The sequence below is a fragment of the Phoca vitulina genome, unplaced genomic scaffold, assembly GCF_004348235.1.
Source record: "Phoca vitulina isolate PV1807 unplaced genomic scaffold, GSC_HSeal_1.0 scaffold17, whole genome shotgun sequence".
Taxonomy (NCBI): domain Eukaryota; kingdom Metazoa; phylum Chordata; class Mammalia; order Carnivora; family Phocidae; genus Phoca; species Phoca vitulina.
Window position 1 is genome coordinate 8,544,443 of NW_022589720.1, and position 17,082 is coordinate 8,561,524.

Here is a 17,082-nt window from a genome sequence, read left to right on the forward strand (position 1 = left end):
CGAAGCAGGGCTGGGCCGTATTTACTTCTGAAGCCCTGGTCCTTGGCACAGTGCCTGCAACACAGAGATGCCTGATAAATGCTCATGGGATCCAGTGACTTAAGATGCCTGCATTAATTATTGGAAAACAAAATGATAATGTCATAGGCTTTGTAGCTAGCCTCTATGGTTCTTATACTCTGTTGTCCGGTAACAAATGAAGGTTATCAGAACTTTACGGTACATTTTTTTTTTTATTTTAGCCTAGAGCAACCTCATCAGTATCATCTTCTGCTGTGGGGATATCTGTCTTTTATGACATGCTTACCGCTGGGCTGCAGGCTGTGTTAATTTAGGTAAAAGGGTCCTTAAATAATGGCCTACGGCTTGCCTGCTCCGTTTTAAATGGTAATGTTTTCCTCGGCTGCTGCTATTTCAGTGTGAGGTATATAAAACTGCCTCTTCTTTAAGCAGTCTTGTAGATAATTTGCAGCACCATTCTACCTGCCCAGATCGGCGCCAATTCCCTGCCAGCACTCGGGGCACGTACTGCACCCTCCCTCATCCCTACTGCTGCCTGCATCCTGCAGCTCAGAAAACACCAGCACCCCCCCACAGCCCAGGTGCCCCGTCCTCCCCGAACGCAAATCCTTCAGAGAGCCTCGGAGAGCCAGGAAGAAAGGGGAGAAGGGAGAGCGCATCATGTTTTCCATTAGCTTTGTTCCAATTTCTTTTAAAGTTGGGTGCAGAAGTCCACGCCTACTGCCAGAACCGAAGGGCTGGTTTCTGAATGGGTCACCTGTGGGGACATTCCTGGGCAGGGAAGACTGGCGCCCAGAGTCACTGCCCCAGAAAGAAAGAGGGATGCAGGGCACACCAACAGGAGGTGTGGGGAGCAGTCTGGTAAGATGGAATGATGTGGAACCACAGGGGAGTGTTCACAGATTTACTGCCTCCCCTAAGTCCCCCTAATTCGAGCTGCCAGGGAGCATCCTGTTTCCCAGCTGAGCCCCCATCCCCCTGGCCTCCACGCTGAATCAGAGAAGTGAGGCACAGGGACAGAAACACAACAGCGGAGGGGGAAGGAGGGAAAGGATGAGGGAGAGAGGTTGCTCCATGTATATACTCGGGTTTACAAAGATGGTGGAGAGGCAGAGTAAATATTTCAGGGGCTGTTGAGAGGATCTGGTGATTAGAGAGAGAGAAAGGGGTTAAATCCTCAGGCATGTGCTTCAGGAGATGCGATCGAAGGAAATGGAATTTCACCTAAGTTCCACTGTGGTCTCTGACCTCTGGAAGAGGGCGCCCTTTGGGGACTAGACAGCAATGGGTAGAGGGTGACGGGGTTTGTGGACGCCCATTTAATGATACGTTAAATGTGATGTTCCCATTTACAGGTCCATTTCCAAAGTGCATTCTGGAGGTTTTATCTTCTACACTTAGGATTCAGAGTTAACAAATCTTTTCTAATGCTAAGTGACATATCTGACTTGGACAAAAGCTTCAATAAATAATTAACCTTGAAAATGGAGAAGAGTTGTGATTTGTGCCAAGACAGAATTCAGTTGGTACCCAAAATATACACTAGGACACCCTTAGCCTGTCCATATGTGGTCATTGGAAGAAAGCTTCGGAACCCCCTTAATCTGGTGAGATTTTCTCGGCCTCTAGACAAGGATTTCTCAGTAGGCACACAGAGAGTATTTGATTCTGGAGTAACAAATACAAGTTTTTGGCGTTAGCTGTCCTTGAAGGTCTCAGTCCATAAAGCTTGTCAATTCTAATTTGCTGTGAGTGACTTGAGATAGAAAGAAAGCGTGGTGGAAATCCTTCGGGCTTTCAGCAACCCAAGCTCATCCACTCATTCAAACTAGAACACTTACAGCTTGTTACTCGCATTCACTAATGGGACTTCTTCATCAGGAACCTATTTTTCAGATGGAAGTCAAAACAAGATGTGTTGTCATCCTCTGAAAAAGGTAACCAGCTAAGATATTACGGCTCACTTACGAAAAACTTGATTGCTCACAATTTGTGCTGGTTTTCTAGTCATTTTTAAGTGGACGAAACCTATTAATGTAATCACACACGAAGCAGGGAAAGAAGAGATTCCAAATTAGTGGTTGTTTATGCATACACACTTATTTCAATAAAAGGTATTACATAGAAAAAAACGGAAGTAGGGTATCCGCCGTCTGTGTGATTGGAGCCCAAACCAGATTCTGCATGTCAGCGAAACCTCAGCTTCCCTTTGCTGTAATAAAACAAGCTTCCGTCTCTTTTTAAGGTAAAGTGTTTGTTAAAGATTCATCAAAACAAATTCCATCAACAATTCTACAGCAAAAGCTAGTAGAGTTAAATACTGAAATGAAATCTTAAGGGCCAAGAGGGAGTATTTGCAGTTTAATACAGAAATAAATACCTCCTGACACACCAGTTGCTGTCATATTTGTTTGTTTCAGCCCTGGTGCTTCTAATGGCATTTAATTAAATTGATTTGGATGCTTAAAGGTACAGTAAATATGGAGTCTTCCGTAGAACAGGTTTCCCCCACTATCCGAAAGGTCACTTTATGCCACTTTTCTCTAATGAAAGACCTACCTTTAGTAACCTGTTTTCACTAACTGAAAGAAATCTGACGAGGATTTTGGCTTTTAGGAAATGATAACTGCTCCTTCACTTTACAGGATTTCACTTACAAAAGGTTTCATAGGAGTACTCTACTTTCACATAGTGGGGGAAACCTGTACCATCTTTTAAAAGCAAATACCAAGTACATCCATTCCAGGAATTCAATTTACTGCCATGGGCCTAATTCTAAAGAATCAATATCACCGAGAAGATCTGACAAGTTGGAAAGAAATGTATGTAATTTGGTCAAAGAAAGCATACCATTGTTAACTACCAGTAGTTAATGGAATGCAGAAAAAACACACAGGAAATGGAATAAAGACCAGTTCAGTCCTTTTGTTTCCCTGGTGTCACCTCTGAGGCCTTAAAACAAAGACCTGAGGTGGATGATCTCTAACAATGCTCTCTGTGTTCTAGTTAGTGCTGCAGTTAAATTTGGGGTGAATAGAAGAAAGTTCAGTCTTTATGTTTAACGAATCCAAACGTCTCACTTCTAAATGCTCCATTCTGACATCTGAAAAGCCAAGTCTCTTATAGCTGTACTCATCAGTGGTCAGTAAGTTCAAAGCTCACCCCGGGGCCTAACCTCGAGGTCTCTACATTCCACCCTACTTGAAAGTGCCGCAGACCATGGACACGGAAGCAGTCACTGCGTGTGTCCTCTGCTAAGCTTCAACTCTGGGGTAGTGACCTTGTTGGATTTATATCATAAACAGGAGTAAGTACCTGGCACTGTGCTGGGAGAGGGGCTAGAGCAGAGGGAGGTAGGAAGGACTCCTGAGAGGGAGATGGAGGGGAGATGGACATTTAAAATATGATCGCATCACATTACATTTCCGGTAAGAGCCATGAAGAAAAAGTACAAGTTATGATAAGGGCTTTTTACCAGCCTTGGAGGGTTGAGAGAGGGAGATTTCTTTGAGCAAGTGACAAACTGAGACGGAGAGAGCCAGGCTTTGTAGGAGAGGAGGGAATGCATTTTTCACCAAGGAATGGACCTGTGCCCAGGCAGTGCAAAGGCCCTGAGGTTGGCACAGCCCTGTGCCTGCCAGGAAGAACCAGGGGTCCAGTGTGGCTGAAAGTGATTAAGGGGAGGGTAGAGAGAGATGAGCTTGGAGAGATGGGTAACAGAGATATTGGAAGCTACTGAAGAGTTTTAATCAGGACACTGATGAGGTTAGATTTGGATTTTATACAAGTGTATTTGGAACGCTTAATGAAAAATAGATTGAAGATGGTAAAGTAGATTCCACAAAACCAATCAGGCAGCAATCGGACCAGGACTACTGACAGATGATGATGGAAGTAAATATGGGAGAGGTAGACTCCACAGGGCTTGGTGCAAAATATAGTGGCGATAAGGGAGGAAGAGGTACACTTAGATAACTCCCGGATTTCTGAAAAGATCAACCAGGTGGGCTAGGTGCTATTTACTGAGATGGACGACGATGCGAGAACAATGGATTTGGGGAAGGTCTGGAGAGCTAGGCTTGTCGGGTGTGTGCACTGTCAGAGCTTGTGATCTACTGAAGTGGAGACATCACACGGTAGTTGTCAATATAAGCTTTGAGTTCAGGAGTGAAGACCATATAGGGAAATAGACGTGGATGCCATTGGCATTCAAATGTGTTTTAAGAGCATGGGAGCAGATGAGATCATCTACAATAGAAGGTAGAGGTGGAAAGCAAAGATGCCTCAGGGACGATCAGGAGTCTGCAGAAAAGATGGAGGTGGAGTGCCTTGCAAGGTCGGAGAAAAACCAGGCAGGAAAGAATGGTGGCAGGGAAGCCCGGAGGAGATCATGTAAGGGAGGAGGATGTGGCCGGGACCGCTCACTGCTCTTCCAAATCCATTTCCTTTTGTTCCCGGACACACATCTAGACCCCATGTCCCGGCTTCCCTTGCAGCTCTGTATGGCCATGTGATGGAGGTCTAGCCCGTGGAGGGTGAGGGGATGGGGCTGGCTATCGCCAGGTATGGTGGTGGGCCTTATAGCAGGCGGTGGGGACTCTGGGCTCCTGAATGTGCAAAGAGAAGAGCTGATCTGCCCACATGAACACCTGTCCAGAACAGTTGCATGAGTGGGAAAATAAACTTCTATCACATTGCATCATTGGATGTTTAGGTTTGCTTGTTACAGCTGGAAGCCTTCCTTGATTAATACAGACAATGGAGCTAGTTGAACACTGCAATTAGGAGCGATTTCAACAGAGGCGTGGGGACAGGCATCATCATGTCAGACTGCAGGGGTTGAAGCATAAAACAGAAAGTGAGAACTCCAAACTTTCCAGAAACGTGGCTGTGAAGCATGGGGAATGTGAGGACAGAAAGTGGGAAGGCAGAAATGGAGGAGGATGGTCAGGAGAGGATATTTCTCGTTTTTCAGACAGAAGTACAAAGAGAACATGTCCCTACAGAGGAGGAATGACCAGTGGGGGAGGCAAAAGAAACAAGAAGAGAATCAACATAGTAAGGTTCTCACGCAAAGAAGAAGACTTAACAAGAGACCTGGATATTAAGTAAAAAAAAAATATTTTTATATTTTAGAATAGAACCCAAGAAAGATAAGCATAAAATAAAAAAACCAAGAAATAATGCATAAAATGCTATTATGTATGTGGAAAAGTTAATCCGATATGTAGATATTTACTTCTGTATTTCTAATACCTGAAATGGAGCTTAGGGTAGAGCAGGTACTCAATAAACATGAATGAAGTAAGTAGGAATGGTCATTAAGAAGATGGCTCCAGTTTGTTTCCTATAGTTAAGAGTCTCTTAATGGCTTGTCTCCCTCTCTGATTTCTTCTTATTTTATTTTTCCCTCCCTTCTCCTACGATACTCTGCTTTGTTTCTTAAATTCCACATATGAGTGAGATCATATGATAACTGTCTTTCTCTGATTGACTTATTTCGCTTAGCGTCATACCCTCTAGTTCAACCCACGTCATTGCAGAGGGCTGCTGGAGGGGAGGTGGGCGGGGGGATGGGGTAGTCGGGTGATGGGCATTAAGGAGGGCACGTGATGTAATGAACACAGGGTGTTCTATGCAAAGGATGAATCACTGAATGCTACGTCTGAAACTAATAATACACTCCATGCTAATTAATTGAATTTAAATTAAAAAAAAAGAAATGTCTCCAAGAGGAATCTCATGCCATTATACAAGGAGGGAGAGACGATGAGGGTGTTATAGTACAGACTGTCACAAAGGAAGAAACGATGTGTATGTTAGATTTCTGATGCTGCGGGTTTTAGCCTCATCATGGGGAACTGCGGACAGCCCATCAGGGGTTCTGTACTACAGCAGATCAAGGAGCAACCACAGGACACACAGAGGTGCATTCCCATCCTGCGACCTCCTTACTTCTTCCCTGGGCCACCGCTAATGTACCTTCTACTGCTCAAGCGACAAAAAGAGTCTGAAAACCTACAGTTCTTCCTCATTCCCCACTGAACTGGTCTCTCTGCATGGACTAAGGACACTCGTGGACTTGGGACAGTTTTCATAATTGAAGCCAACTGGAAGTTACTGTAGGCACATTTTCAATTAAATGAAAGCACTGGGGGATCTCTAAAGAATGTGGTTTTTATAAAAACCAGTGTCAAAAGGACCACTGGTGTTGGTGCCCACATCACGTGAACGTTGTAGGCATAAGCATCTCGGTGGCTCTTTCTTTCATTTTTCCACTTTGCAATAAAAACTCTGTTTTTCAGTTAGGCTCATTCTCAGCTCCCCCGCATGGAGATCTGGCCACGTGATGAAGACTTGGGCATATTTTAGCTCTGCCTTCCTTTGCTCTTTTCCTTTCCAGCTCCTTGGAATGTGGACAGAGTGCCGACCAACGCCGGAGAATGCACAGAGACGGTGAATACTGATAGAAGGAGCTAGAATCCCTGCTCTGGAAGGTGTGACGTCGGACCAGGACCGTTACACTCTTGTGTGAGACAAAAGACAAAATAGAGTCTGTGGGATTAGCTCACGTCTCATCTCGGGATTTAAGATCCGGCTGAGAATTCACTAGAGGGTAGAAGAGCTTGCAAGTGGGGAGAGCCTCCTTGGAGGTGGACGATACACTGGGTATTCCTCATCTTCCAGCTCCTGAAGCATGGGGAGTGAACTACCTATTCAGCGTGACCATGAACTCTCTGGAGGGTGGGGGTTGCAGGGACTGGTGTCTTCAGCGCCACTGGCAGGGGGACACACAGACTCCATGGACCGACCATGAGCTCAAACAGCTTCGGTTTCAGACCTACCCACTCCCTGGACTCCTTCCAAGGTCTGTGCAGAACTGTATATTCACAAAGTGTACTCTTCTTCTTCAACCAGACTTCCAAAACTACCTGTGCGACAGGGACACAAAATCTGCATCCACCCTGGCTTATGTGCAGTGGAGCATCAGAAGCCTGAGGCTGATGGAGAAATCAGAATGGTTAGCTGGAGGAGGCTAGGTCCAGGCCACGGGCTCTCAGCTGGGAGGCGGTACTTCTGAGCAAACCACACCACGGCTCCCATGAGAGAAGGAACTAGAACATGAGCATCTCCTGAAAGCAGCGTGGACCAATGCCAGGCTACAAATGCACCGGGCAGGCTTGACTCTGCTCTCCTCTCTTCCTCCTTCCCTGCCAGAGCCTGGTGGGTGGGTGGCGTCGGGACACGGCAAGAAACAGTGTAGGTGAGGGGGAGGTAGGGAGAGGGAAGAAACTGACCACAGTCTTCCTGCTCAAGCAATGAAGGCTTGCATAGACATAACGTTATCCCAACTACTGCCTTCCACTGAGAAATGGGGGGATACATTTCAGTTAATTGCTTAAAGTTCGAAACAAGAATGCTTGTAGACTTAAATTAAACTTTGTGAGTTTTCTAGCTCCTGATTCAATCCCTTTGCCTTGCCTTTTGTCTCCGGGGTATTTTCGTAGGCTTTGATTTAAAATGTTATGGGTAAAGCCTTGTGGAAGAGCAGAGGCACAGAGGAAATGTTCAGTCTGGGTGCTGTTCTGCAGGATTGCCCGATGTGGAGATCCATCCCAGGAACAGCTATAACTTAGTCACTTCTTGTTTAGCAACTGCCATGGGCATCGATTTCCACTTTTGCACAATTGATTTTTGCTTCTGCTCCCATTTGTGCCTTTGTTTTTGGACAGATATCATATGATGAGTGTCTGAGAAATGTCTCAGAGAGGTCAGGGGACCTCATGAAGGAAGACCTTATTTGTCAATACAAACGTCAACAAGCAAATGCCTGGATTTATGGAGGAGACAGTACCATGGCTGAGTTTAACCTCTGCCTTTTTGTTTTTTTATCCCAACTTGACATCAAGTGATTTAGAAAAGAAAGAACCTGAGGAGTTACCATGATAAGTCTTGAAGACACTGGACTTGGGTTGTTTTAGAATCTGGCCGAAAGTCTTTATGTCCTTCCAGTCATCTCTTCGTGAAGAATTTTCCGGCACAGTAGGAAGATTAATAAACTCCTGGCAAGCAATTTCCTTGATAAAATGATAGCTCTATATTCAGTGGTTTAATTTATGTCTATATAGGATTTACTGCTTCTCCATTGCCATCTTAGATACACACAAAGCAAAAATCTATTAATTCTCAAAATGGCAACATGCAAAAGCCCTTTTCACCACAAAGCTTAAAGATCAAAATTGTGAATTTTGACCATGTTGTGTTTTTTTTCTTGACAATCTTTCAAACCATCTGTCCAGTTCTCACTGGGATCCAGTACTGGTTTTTAAGTGTCCAGCAGATGAGGGTGATGAAAGGATGTTAAGCATGAGCCCATGACTTCTGTTTGTGGGCATCAAGACTGTGGGTCCCTCTGTGTGTAGTGGCCTCTGAAAGCAGTGAAAAACAACACAAGGTCCGTGTCCATTCTCTCTCATCCTCTATGGTTTGGACATTGGAGGAAATCTGCAGGCATCCCTCACCTATCCATAATTACTTATCGATTTCTTGTTTTGTGAGTGCGGTGGTGGCAAGAGTCAATGAAACGAATATAGCAGCAGTAAGAGAAGGGAGCCCTGTGTGAGACAGGCCGTGAAGGGCATGACTCCTCTCCTACCCAAGCTCATTAGTCACTGGCTGAATGGCGCGTGCAACCTGAGGGTCTATCCTCCTGACAACAAAAGGAAGGACATTTAAAGATTAGTTTTATGTTTTGTTTCTTTCATCCAAATGGCAAGAGTGAATACAATATCTCTATCCAGAGAAACATGACCTTACTTGGTCTCAAGCGCAAGCAGCTTGGCACTCTTTGAGACACCAGCTCACCGTGAAAGATGCTGCTGTTTTGGGTGGGGGCCACCACAGGAGCAAAGCTATACAAACACTAGACAATGAATATTTGTGGAGAAGAATTAGTCTGGTTTCTAACCCAGGTGATTATCAGCAAGAGTTTGATTCTGACATTTAATCTGGAGCTTTGATTTGACTAGAAAAACTGTGACCCTCTACTTGCCAATAGGGACTGCCCTATCCCTTTCCACAGTAAATTTACAGGGTCTGTTTTAAGAGCCCAGCATGTTTTCTCAGCAGGAAGTCCAGGCAGAAGCAAGGGAATGGAAGGACAGACATTAAGTCCCCTCCTTCCTGATCCCCTTCTTTTAGTACCCAGTATTCAGAGGCATTTCGCTGTGGTGCCCTGAACCTTCCTGCTACCTCTGCTTCATCTCAGACACGTCTGTGCCTCAGAGGACAGAGCAGGTCCACAGTACCTGGAGATCCATGCTGTCTCACTGAGTCATTATCCTGAGGAGGGGCCCCTGGCATCACACACGATGGCCTGGAATGACTCCAGGTTGCTACTGATGCTTTTCTCAGAACCCTCTGGGGTAGTCTTTATGGGGCAGCCTTCCCAGCTGAGCCCCACTGAGATCCAGAGACCAGCACGTGGGCCTGAAGGTTCAGACAGACACTGGAGAATAACAAGGACCTGCTGTGCTGAGCTGGGGTCTAGGAACGAGTCCCACACGAGACAGATGTGATGGCAGGTGGCAGGGAACCACCTTGCTGGCAACCTGACCGAGGGGCCAACTACAGCCAAGGTGGGAATTCATCGCCAGCCAGTGAAATATTCAGGCTTGCTAGCTGGAAATCTTTATGAAGAGGTTATTTTGCCCCAATGTGAGCACAAATATGAAGATCTCATTTGCATTTTTAATGATTAAATATTAATACAGTACTATTTAACTATAATTGAAGAAAGATTTGGATCCAAAGCCTAAAAACAATGTGCTAAATCTCATTCAAATCTGAGTCCCAGTGGTAAACAAGCTAACGTTTTAAGTGACGGCTAAGTAAATAACACTTGAAAGCAAAACGGGCCACATATATTTTAAAGCCAAATCCTGTTACTGAATTTTGTGTTCAGTAAGATCCACCAAATTGGTCTTGGACCTAACGCCTCTTGAAGACTAATAAAACAATGATCTCTACTGGCTAGGAATGAGATAAATTCCAATTTTCCATGTCATTAAGCTGTGTGTTACATTCAAAACCTTCAGACACTGGCAGCCACGGCTGGAATTAGAAATTTGGAGAACAGAGTAATCAGAAGAGTTCAAGTAAACTAAGAACTTCAATTTTTAAAAAAGTTAAGCCATCTACTTTAGTTTTGCCAGAGGGATAGATATGATTTATTTCGTTTTCTTCATTCCTATTTTCTAGCATATAGTAAAGCAGTCTTTCTCAGGCAGGGTTTGCTCATTTTGCATGGAATTCAGAATTTTGCTCATTAGGAGCTGATATTTTAGTTGTACTAGAGTTGGAAGCAAGTTTCATTGCAATTTCTATTAAGAAATGACTTGTAATAGAAGTTCATAATTCAAATCCTCCCACAATTAATATCTGAACCAAGGAAGAAAATTGTTTTCTATAAAAGTATAAATAAATCTTATCTAGATATTAAATATCACCTTCTGCTGTGACATTTTTAGCTGTAAGCTCTAACTATACAAGTTTGAATTAAAACTTTTTTATTCATTCAAATGACTCTACCCTCCAGTTGTTTTAGATTACTAAGGAATGACCTTTAGTGCAGCTCTGGGGAAGAGGTCAGGAAGACGATTTTCAGGGGAGGTGATATAAAAAAAATGTAGGAAAAATGAAGAAGATTAGGTGGGCAAGTAGGGTGCTGGGTGGCGTAGTGATGGGGCACAGACCGTGAAGAGGCTTTGGAGGGTTGGGGGAGAGGGAAGGAAATTGAACGGGGGACACAGAAGTTCAGTACAGCTGGTGGCTAAATTCGGGCAGAAGGCTGGTGATGAGCTGGGGATGAGCTGCTCCTGGAAGGTCTCACGGGCTGTGCTGAGATGTCTGGACTCTGTCTTGAGGCAAAGGGAGCCATGGGCAGGTATGGTTCTGAAAAGTCATTTAGTCAAATTAGCTTTCTAGAAAGTTCCGCCTGGCTGCCATTTGGATAGTGTCCTGGAGAGGAGGCAGCCCGAAGTTGGGGACCCCAGTTAGGGGTCTGTGGCGATGATCCAGAGGAAAGAAGCCACTTTCTTGGCCATGACCATAGAGAGAAGTGGATGGAGGCGGACGTGTGGGGCTTTCTGGGGGGTTTGGATGCAGACACGTGAAGGAGAGGTGATAGCCAACAATGGTTCCTGGGTACGGGTTTAGGTGAGGGAGGATGCAGGAAGAGGACTCGAACCCAGGACAGTAGGCCGGTTTGAGATCTGGTTTGGTTTGAGGTGCTGTGAGAATGTGAGTAGGTTAACTGACAGGTGGCCAGATATATAGAGAAACAGATTTGGGAGTCGTAGACGTGGGTGGTAATTGAAGCCAGGGGAAGAGGTCGTGTGTGAGATAAGAAAGATCTAGATACAGAACCTGGGGGGATGTCAACATTTGAGAATAAACAGGAAGATGAGCTCAAGAAGGATGGAGAAGCAGCAATCGGACAACTTGAGGTGACTCAGGGGACGGTGATGTCATAGAAGTCGCCTGAAGATTATTTCTGTGAGTGAGGCGATTTTACTACATCATGTTAATAGACTAGAAACATACAGGATCGCAGCAGGGCCTCTTATCAGGGAAACATGGCATGCTCTTCACTAAGTCAGGGCTGGAACTCAGGTTTGTTAACTGCAGTCCTAGAGGTCTCCGTGATCCTCACTAACACTAGTCTTCGGCACAGTTGACCTGCACACACACAGATTAGCACTGCATGGAATAATAGCATTCAGTTCTCTTCTAAAACCGTGGCAACTTGCATTGTCGTTAATGGCCTTCCTATAAAAGCCTATGTAGTCTGGTTTACTTATACCCCTGGAGTGCAAGCAGGGGCACTGGAGAGGCATTTAGGGTTTGGGGGGAGGGAGGGTGGAGAAACCAAGGGGGAAGAGAGCTGTGAAAATGTGGAAGTGAATAATGATGATGGTGATGATGATGACAAAATGAAAACCTTGCATCCAAACATCCAGCTGCCTGTGGACAGGATGGCAGAGAGCATTTGGCAGCCAAATGGCATGAACAATGTTTCAGAATTAACAGCAGGAACTCCTGTTGGTATGTGACTTTCCAGTTTACAAAGCTCCTGGATGATGCCTGTCCCATTGGGCACAATCAGCAATCCCACTGGGCCCATGTCATGGCATTTACTTCACGGTTGAGAAAAGCAAGGGACAGGGATGGGACCGATGGGGAGATGCCTGCCATCTCCATGAATGGATGGTCTTTGACACCAGGGCTGAGGAAAGTTACAAACTAGTACCCAAAGCAGAAGGCAGGCATCAAGGAGGCCCCAACCTCCCAAATTCATAGGGCTCTGAGGACATTCCAGATGCTCCAGCACATCTATGAGCACTGACAGTGAGACCCAGGGAACCAAAGGTCTACCTGCTGTCCATCAGCAGGAAGGCACCACAGGGCTGCCCAAAGTCAGTTCCTACCTGATAGGCAGGGAAGTCTCAGGGAGCTTGCCTAGTCATTCTGCATCTTGAATCTCTGGCCATTGATTCTAAGTCCTATGCTCTTTGTAATTGACCAGATAGTGGGATGAGCCTCCCAGGCACTAAGTTGCTTTCAAGCCTTGTTAGCAGTTGAGTGTCCAGCACCAGGGAAGCATAGTGTCACTCTCTTTCTTCTGCTTGAACTAAAGTTGGAGGAATATACTCATCTTGGAGTGCTACTTTACAGAAAGGATCTGACAAACTTGCATGGGTGTAGAAAAAAGTGAGGGTCTGGTGAACTTTGTGGAAATGCTGATATATTAGAACCAAGCACGTCTGGCCTGAGCAGGGATGACCTCGTGGAGACAGAATGGCTAGCTTCAAACGCAGAAGGCTATCACAGATGAGAAAAATTAGACTTTTCAGAATGGCACTGGAGGGCAGAAGTTGCTGATAAAGACATTTTTACTTAATGCAAGTAAGAAGTTCTGAATAACCACAGCCACTCTGAAATGGAATAATATGCCTCATTAGACAGTGAATACAACAGAGATTAAATGTATTGGAACACAAGGAAAAGACTACTGGAGCTGAGAGTGCCTTTCTTTTTTCAGTACAAGAACCACCTTCCTCCTGCCATAAAGTTTAGCAAGAATCCTGGCTGCCTACTTTTCCCGTCCTGCCTTACAGCTGGGTTCGGCCATGCGACTGAGTTCTTGGTCCTGAGATACGAGCAGGAGCTCAGCCCTTTTTTGTATCACTTGCTTACAAGAACATCACTTGCCCTTACTTCCCCTCTCTCTCTTTTCCTGTGGGCTGGAATGAGAGATAGATGAGCTAGGGAGCTTTTCTTACAAGGGCAAGGACAACAAGGCAAAGCAACAAGATGGCTCCCAGGATCCCCTGCTGGTCCGGGTCACCTGCCCAACTGGGTACAGTCCCATGAGTGGGAAGGAGATACTTGTTCAGTTTGAACTTCTACATTTTTGAGTCTTTCTGTTAGAGAAGCATAGCCTGGATCCTAACCAAGGTAACTAGTTCTGGGAGACGTTGTACAGATTATTAAGGTATTATATAATGGTTTGCAAACAATGGTTTCTGTAATCTTATAATTCTATGTCCCCTGCCCTCGAATTTTGTCTCCTTTTTTCCAAAACCAGCTCTCCCGACAGTCCTCAGCATGGTCAAACATAAGAACCCCATATGTCAGTGACCTCATTTTCTTAAAGTACAGAGGTTCCCAAAAGTCAAGAACTGTTGACCTCCAGCTTCTTCTCCATCCCTATATCAAGTCTGCTCCTAAGGGTCATCTTCTTTTCCCTTAGAAAACAGTCTCTGGAATGATGCAGCTGATAAAGAAATTTTAAAGTTCTATTTGTGGTTATCCAAACTTAAGGACTGGTTAAAAAAAAGAAAAAAAAGGTGGTGCATGATGCATGTGATAACAGTCTTCTGCAATTATTTATTTTCCTTTAGGGGAAAAAAGTTAGAAGTCCAGGCTGAAGTTGAAGTTTCAGATAACACAAATATGTTTTGGCTCGCTTTGTCTCAGGAATCACACAAAATTTTTAACTGGTCAACACACCCAGTCGGAAGAATATTCTGATTTATTAAATGTGTCTCTCAAAGTAAAATAAAGTCATTGAGCTAATGAAATGAGATTCTGGCCTCTGTGCCTGAGTCCTAGGAGGAAATTAGCCAGTGACAGATGGACCTTTAATTCTGTCTCATAGATATGCCATTTTCATTTCAATTTCTCTCTCCCTACTCATGTTTTCCTCTTATGCATAATGCCCTTAAGCCGTGCCTCCTAATTTATGCAAACCCCATGTATTTGAGATTTTGCTCTATAATTTTCCTACCCCTAATTTATCCAGTAAATCTGTAGTACATATTTCTGAAACTAATGAAGTTACCAGTAATTATTCCATATTTTATTTTTACCCACATTAGCTGCTTCCCTTGTCTTATGTTTTCCCTGAAACTCTTCTTTCTTTCTTTAAGCCTATAATAGATATTTAATAAACAGATTTGAAGCATGGAGAATTAATAGATATGGATCAGACATTTTTTCAATGATATGTAAATTGTCAAGGAAGAACAAAAAGGAAATCTATTTCCCCACTGATTAACAACAATTCATAAGGATGAATGAATTTGGTCTTCTCACCAAAGGAGTTTTCAAAAAGAAAAGCTTTTGTGAATTTTGAGCTTTGCTATCATGATATTGAGCATAAAGGTCCGCATTTCATTTCGCAACTGCATAATTTGGAAATTATTAAGAACGGCTCTTTCTCCACCTTTTTAAATCATGGGTCAGCTAAAAACATCACCATGGGTCAATTGAAAACATCAGCATCGGTTTCTCCAGATCATCCTCCTTGAACGTCCTCACACGAAACACATTTTAAACCATCTTTAGCTCTTGATTTTTAGCTCTATTAAATTCCTGTCAACACATTCTTTCCCTTCATGAAAATAAAAAGAAAATTACACTTTCTGAACCCTAGTACCAACCTAGAAAAAAACTAAGATGGAAAACTCATACTACCATTCAACAAATAACTTGTCGAGTCTCTAAAAGCAGTTTCCCTTCAATGCACATAAGTAGGGGAAGGTGTATTTCTGCAAAGAACTCTTCAGGATCCAAAGGAAAGTGGAGTTTATTTGAGGTAGTAATATTTCATCAAGCTTCTGGAGCCACTGACTCAGAACAACCAGCTCCCTACTAATTTATAGCGTGTTCTTCGTGTCCAGCTGCCTGTTGAGCCGAAGGATCCTGTCCTGGGAGAGAATTCATTCGGCTCCTGGAGGAGTCCACGAAGGAACTAAGTAGGGACGCTGGGATGTGAATTTCAAGCAAAACAATATGTAACCCAAAACTTTTGAGAGAAGGGCTTATTCTAACGTGCAAAATATTTAGAAAAGAACATAATCCACCTAAAACACTCCCAGAACACTATATTTTGCCATCTCTGTTTCAACTTAAACATTCTTGCTCTTAGCAAATAGGAAAATCTTGAAGGAGAAATATATAGGCTAAACTTTGTAAAAAAAAAACTGCAAAGTAATGAGAGTGTAAGGGAAATAGAAAGGCCTGCGGGAAGTCCAGAAACAGACTATAACTCAGTAGAACCAGTGATTAAAGATTTACTTTTCCCCACCAGCTTAGAAAAAGACAGGTTTTCGCTCTGGCAAGATGGGTCCTGCTCTCTGTGTTGCGAACCTCTTGCTGCGGTCCCGCATGCCCAACCCGAGACTGGCAGGCAGGGGTTGAAGGCAGAGTGACTTCGGCTCACTCTCCTCCTCCACGCAGGTGGTCAGGGGGTTGCAAGGAGGTGCTCTGAGGAAGCCCAGGCCCCTGTCCCAGTCCCGCTTAGGCTTTCTGAATCCCTACCGAGACCCAAGCCTATGCTGTGCTCCCTGTGGATGAGTGATGTGCTCTACGCCTATCTGTTCCCTCAAATCTATCGTGGGATCATCAATCATTTAAACTACCCACATGGGCTGGTCCGGTCACAATAAAAACAACTCTGGGATATACTGTTAAAAAATTCTCCCCTTCTAACCAAAAAGGAAAAGTTATACACCCTTTATTTAGCATCCCTTGGAAATGAGGTATAGAATCAAAGTGCCTAGATGTGACACTTTTCCCTGATGATTTTATTTTTAAACCTTTTTGGGGTTGAACACCTCTGTGAAATGTATAATATAAACTCCCTCCTGCCTCCTGAGAGTGTGTGGGACAAACATGCAGCTGTCATCAGGAACATCAGCCCTCTCTCTGTGGGCAGTGACTCAGTGAGGGTCGGGGCTAGACATATAGGAGAGGCTGTTGGGTCTTCTGCTCCTCGTTCTTGGGCTGTGATACTTCTCGGCTTCCTGAATTGCTTTATATATATACATTTTTTCATCTTCTCTCCAACATTATTGCCAACACCTATCTATGCCTTTTTTTTCCTTGGCAAAATCACTCAGTTCATTAATTTTTAGTCTATTGTACAATATGGACACTCAGGAAAACAAGCTTATTTTCTTTTCTGTAAGACAACCTAGGGTAAGACCTTATGAACATGGGTCTGCCCAATCCAGAAGATTCATGGATCTTAGTGTCTGTCCGGGGACACTTAGTGACCCTTCTCTTCTGCTTCTTCATTGATTGTCTTGCTTTATTTGCGTTTCAATCCCTCAGACTGTTGGACAAGTCCTTTCCATATCTGTGATGCACCTTGTTATGACCTGATATTGGGTCTTTGGGCTCAGGGCCTGTGTGAACCATGAACCAAGAAGGTAAAGCAAACCTTACCTTTTTGTAGAGACTCCTCAGATCTCTGTACTGCCACATGCTGTTTAGGACCTGAGATGCGGCCTTGACCACTTTTGGAGAGTGTCTGATAAAGAAAAGACAAGACGTGTAAGGTAGTGAAGTAGGGTAGCTGGGCTTCAGATGGACGCTGACTCATCAGGAATTTACAGCATTTACAGGAATACACGTCCTTATGGCCTCCGGCTCTTTGCCTCTCAGCTGGGGGGAAGTGCAAGGGACGGTCTACCAGTCTCCAACCTTACTCTC

At 44.2% G+C, this 17,082-nt stretch overlaps 1 protein-coding gene across 5 annotated transcripts in view; it reads right to left on the reverse strand.

Annotated features, from left to right (window-relative positions):
* Positions 1 to 17,082, reverse strand: part of CTNND2 (catenin delta 2) — an 887,227-nt gene that overhangs the window by 24,359 nt on the left and 845,786 nt on the right. For all 5 annotated transcript variants that reach the window (XM_032415368.1, XM_032415365.1, XM_032415366.1 and 2 more), the window contains one exon: positions 16,816 to 16,900. In XM_032415368.1, the coding sequence (XP_032271259.1) occupies positions 16,816 to 16,900 (85 nt within the window). The remainder of the gene's footprint in view (positions 1 to 16,815; positions 16,901 to 17,082) is intronic.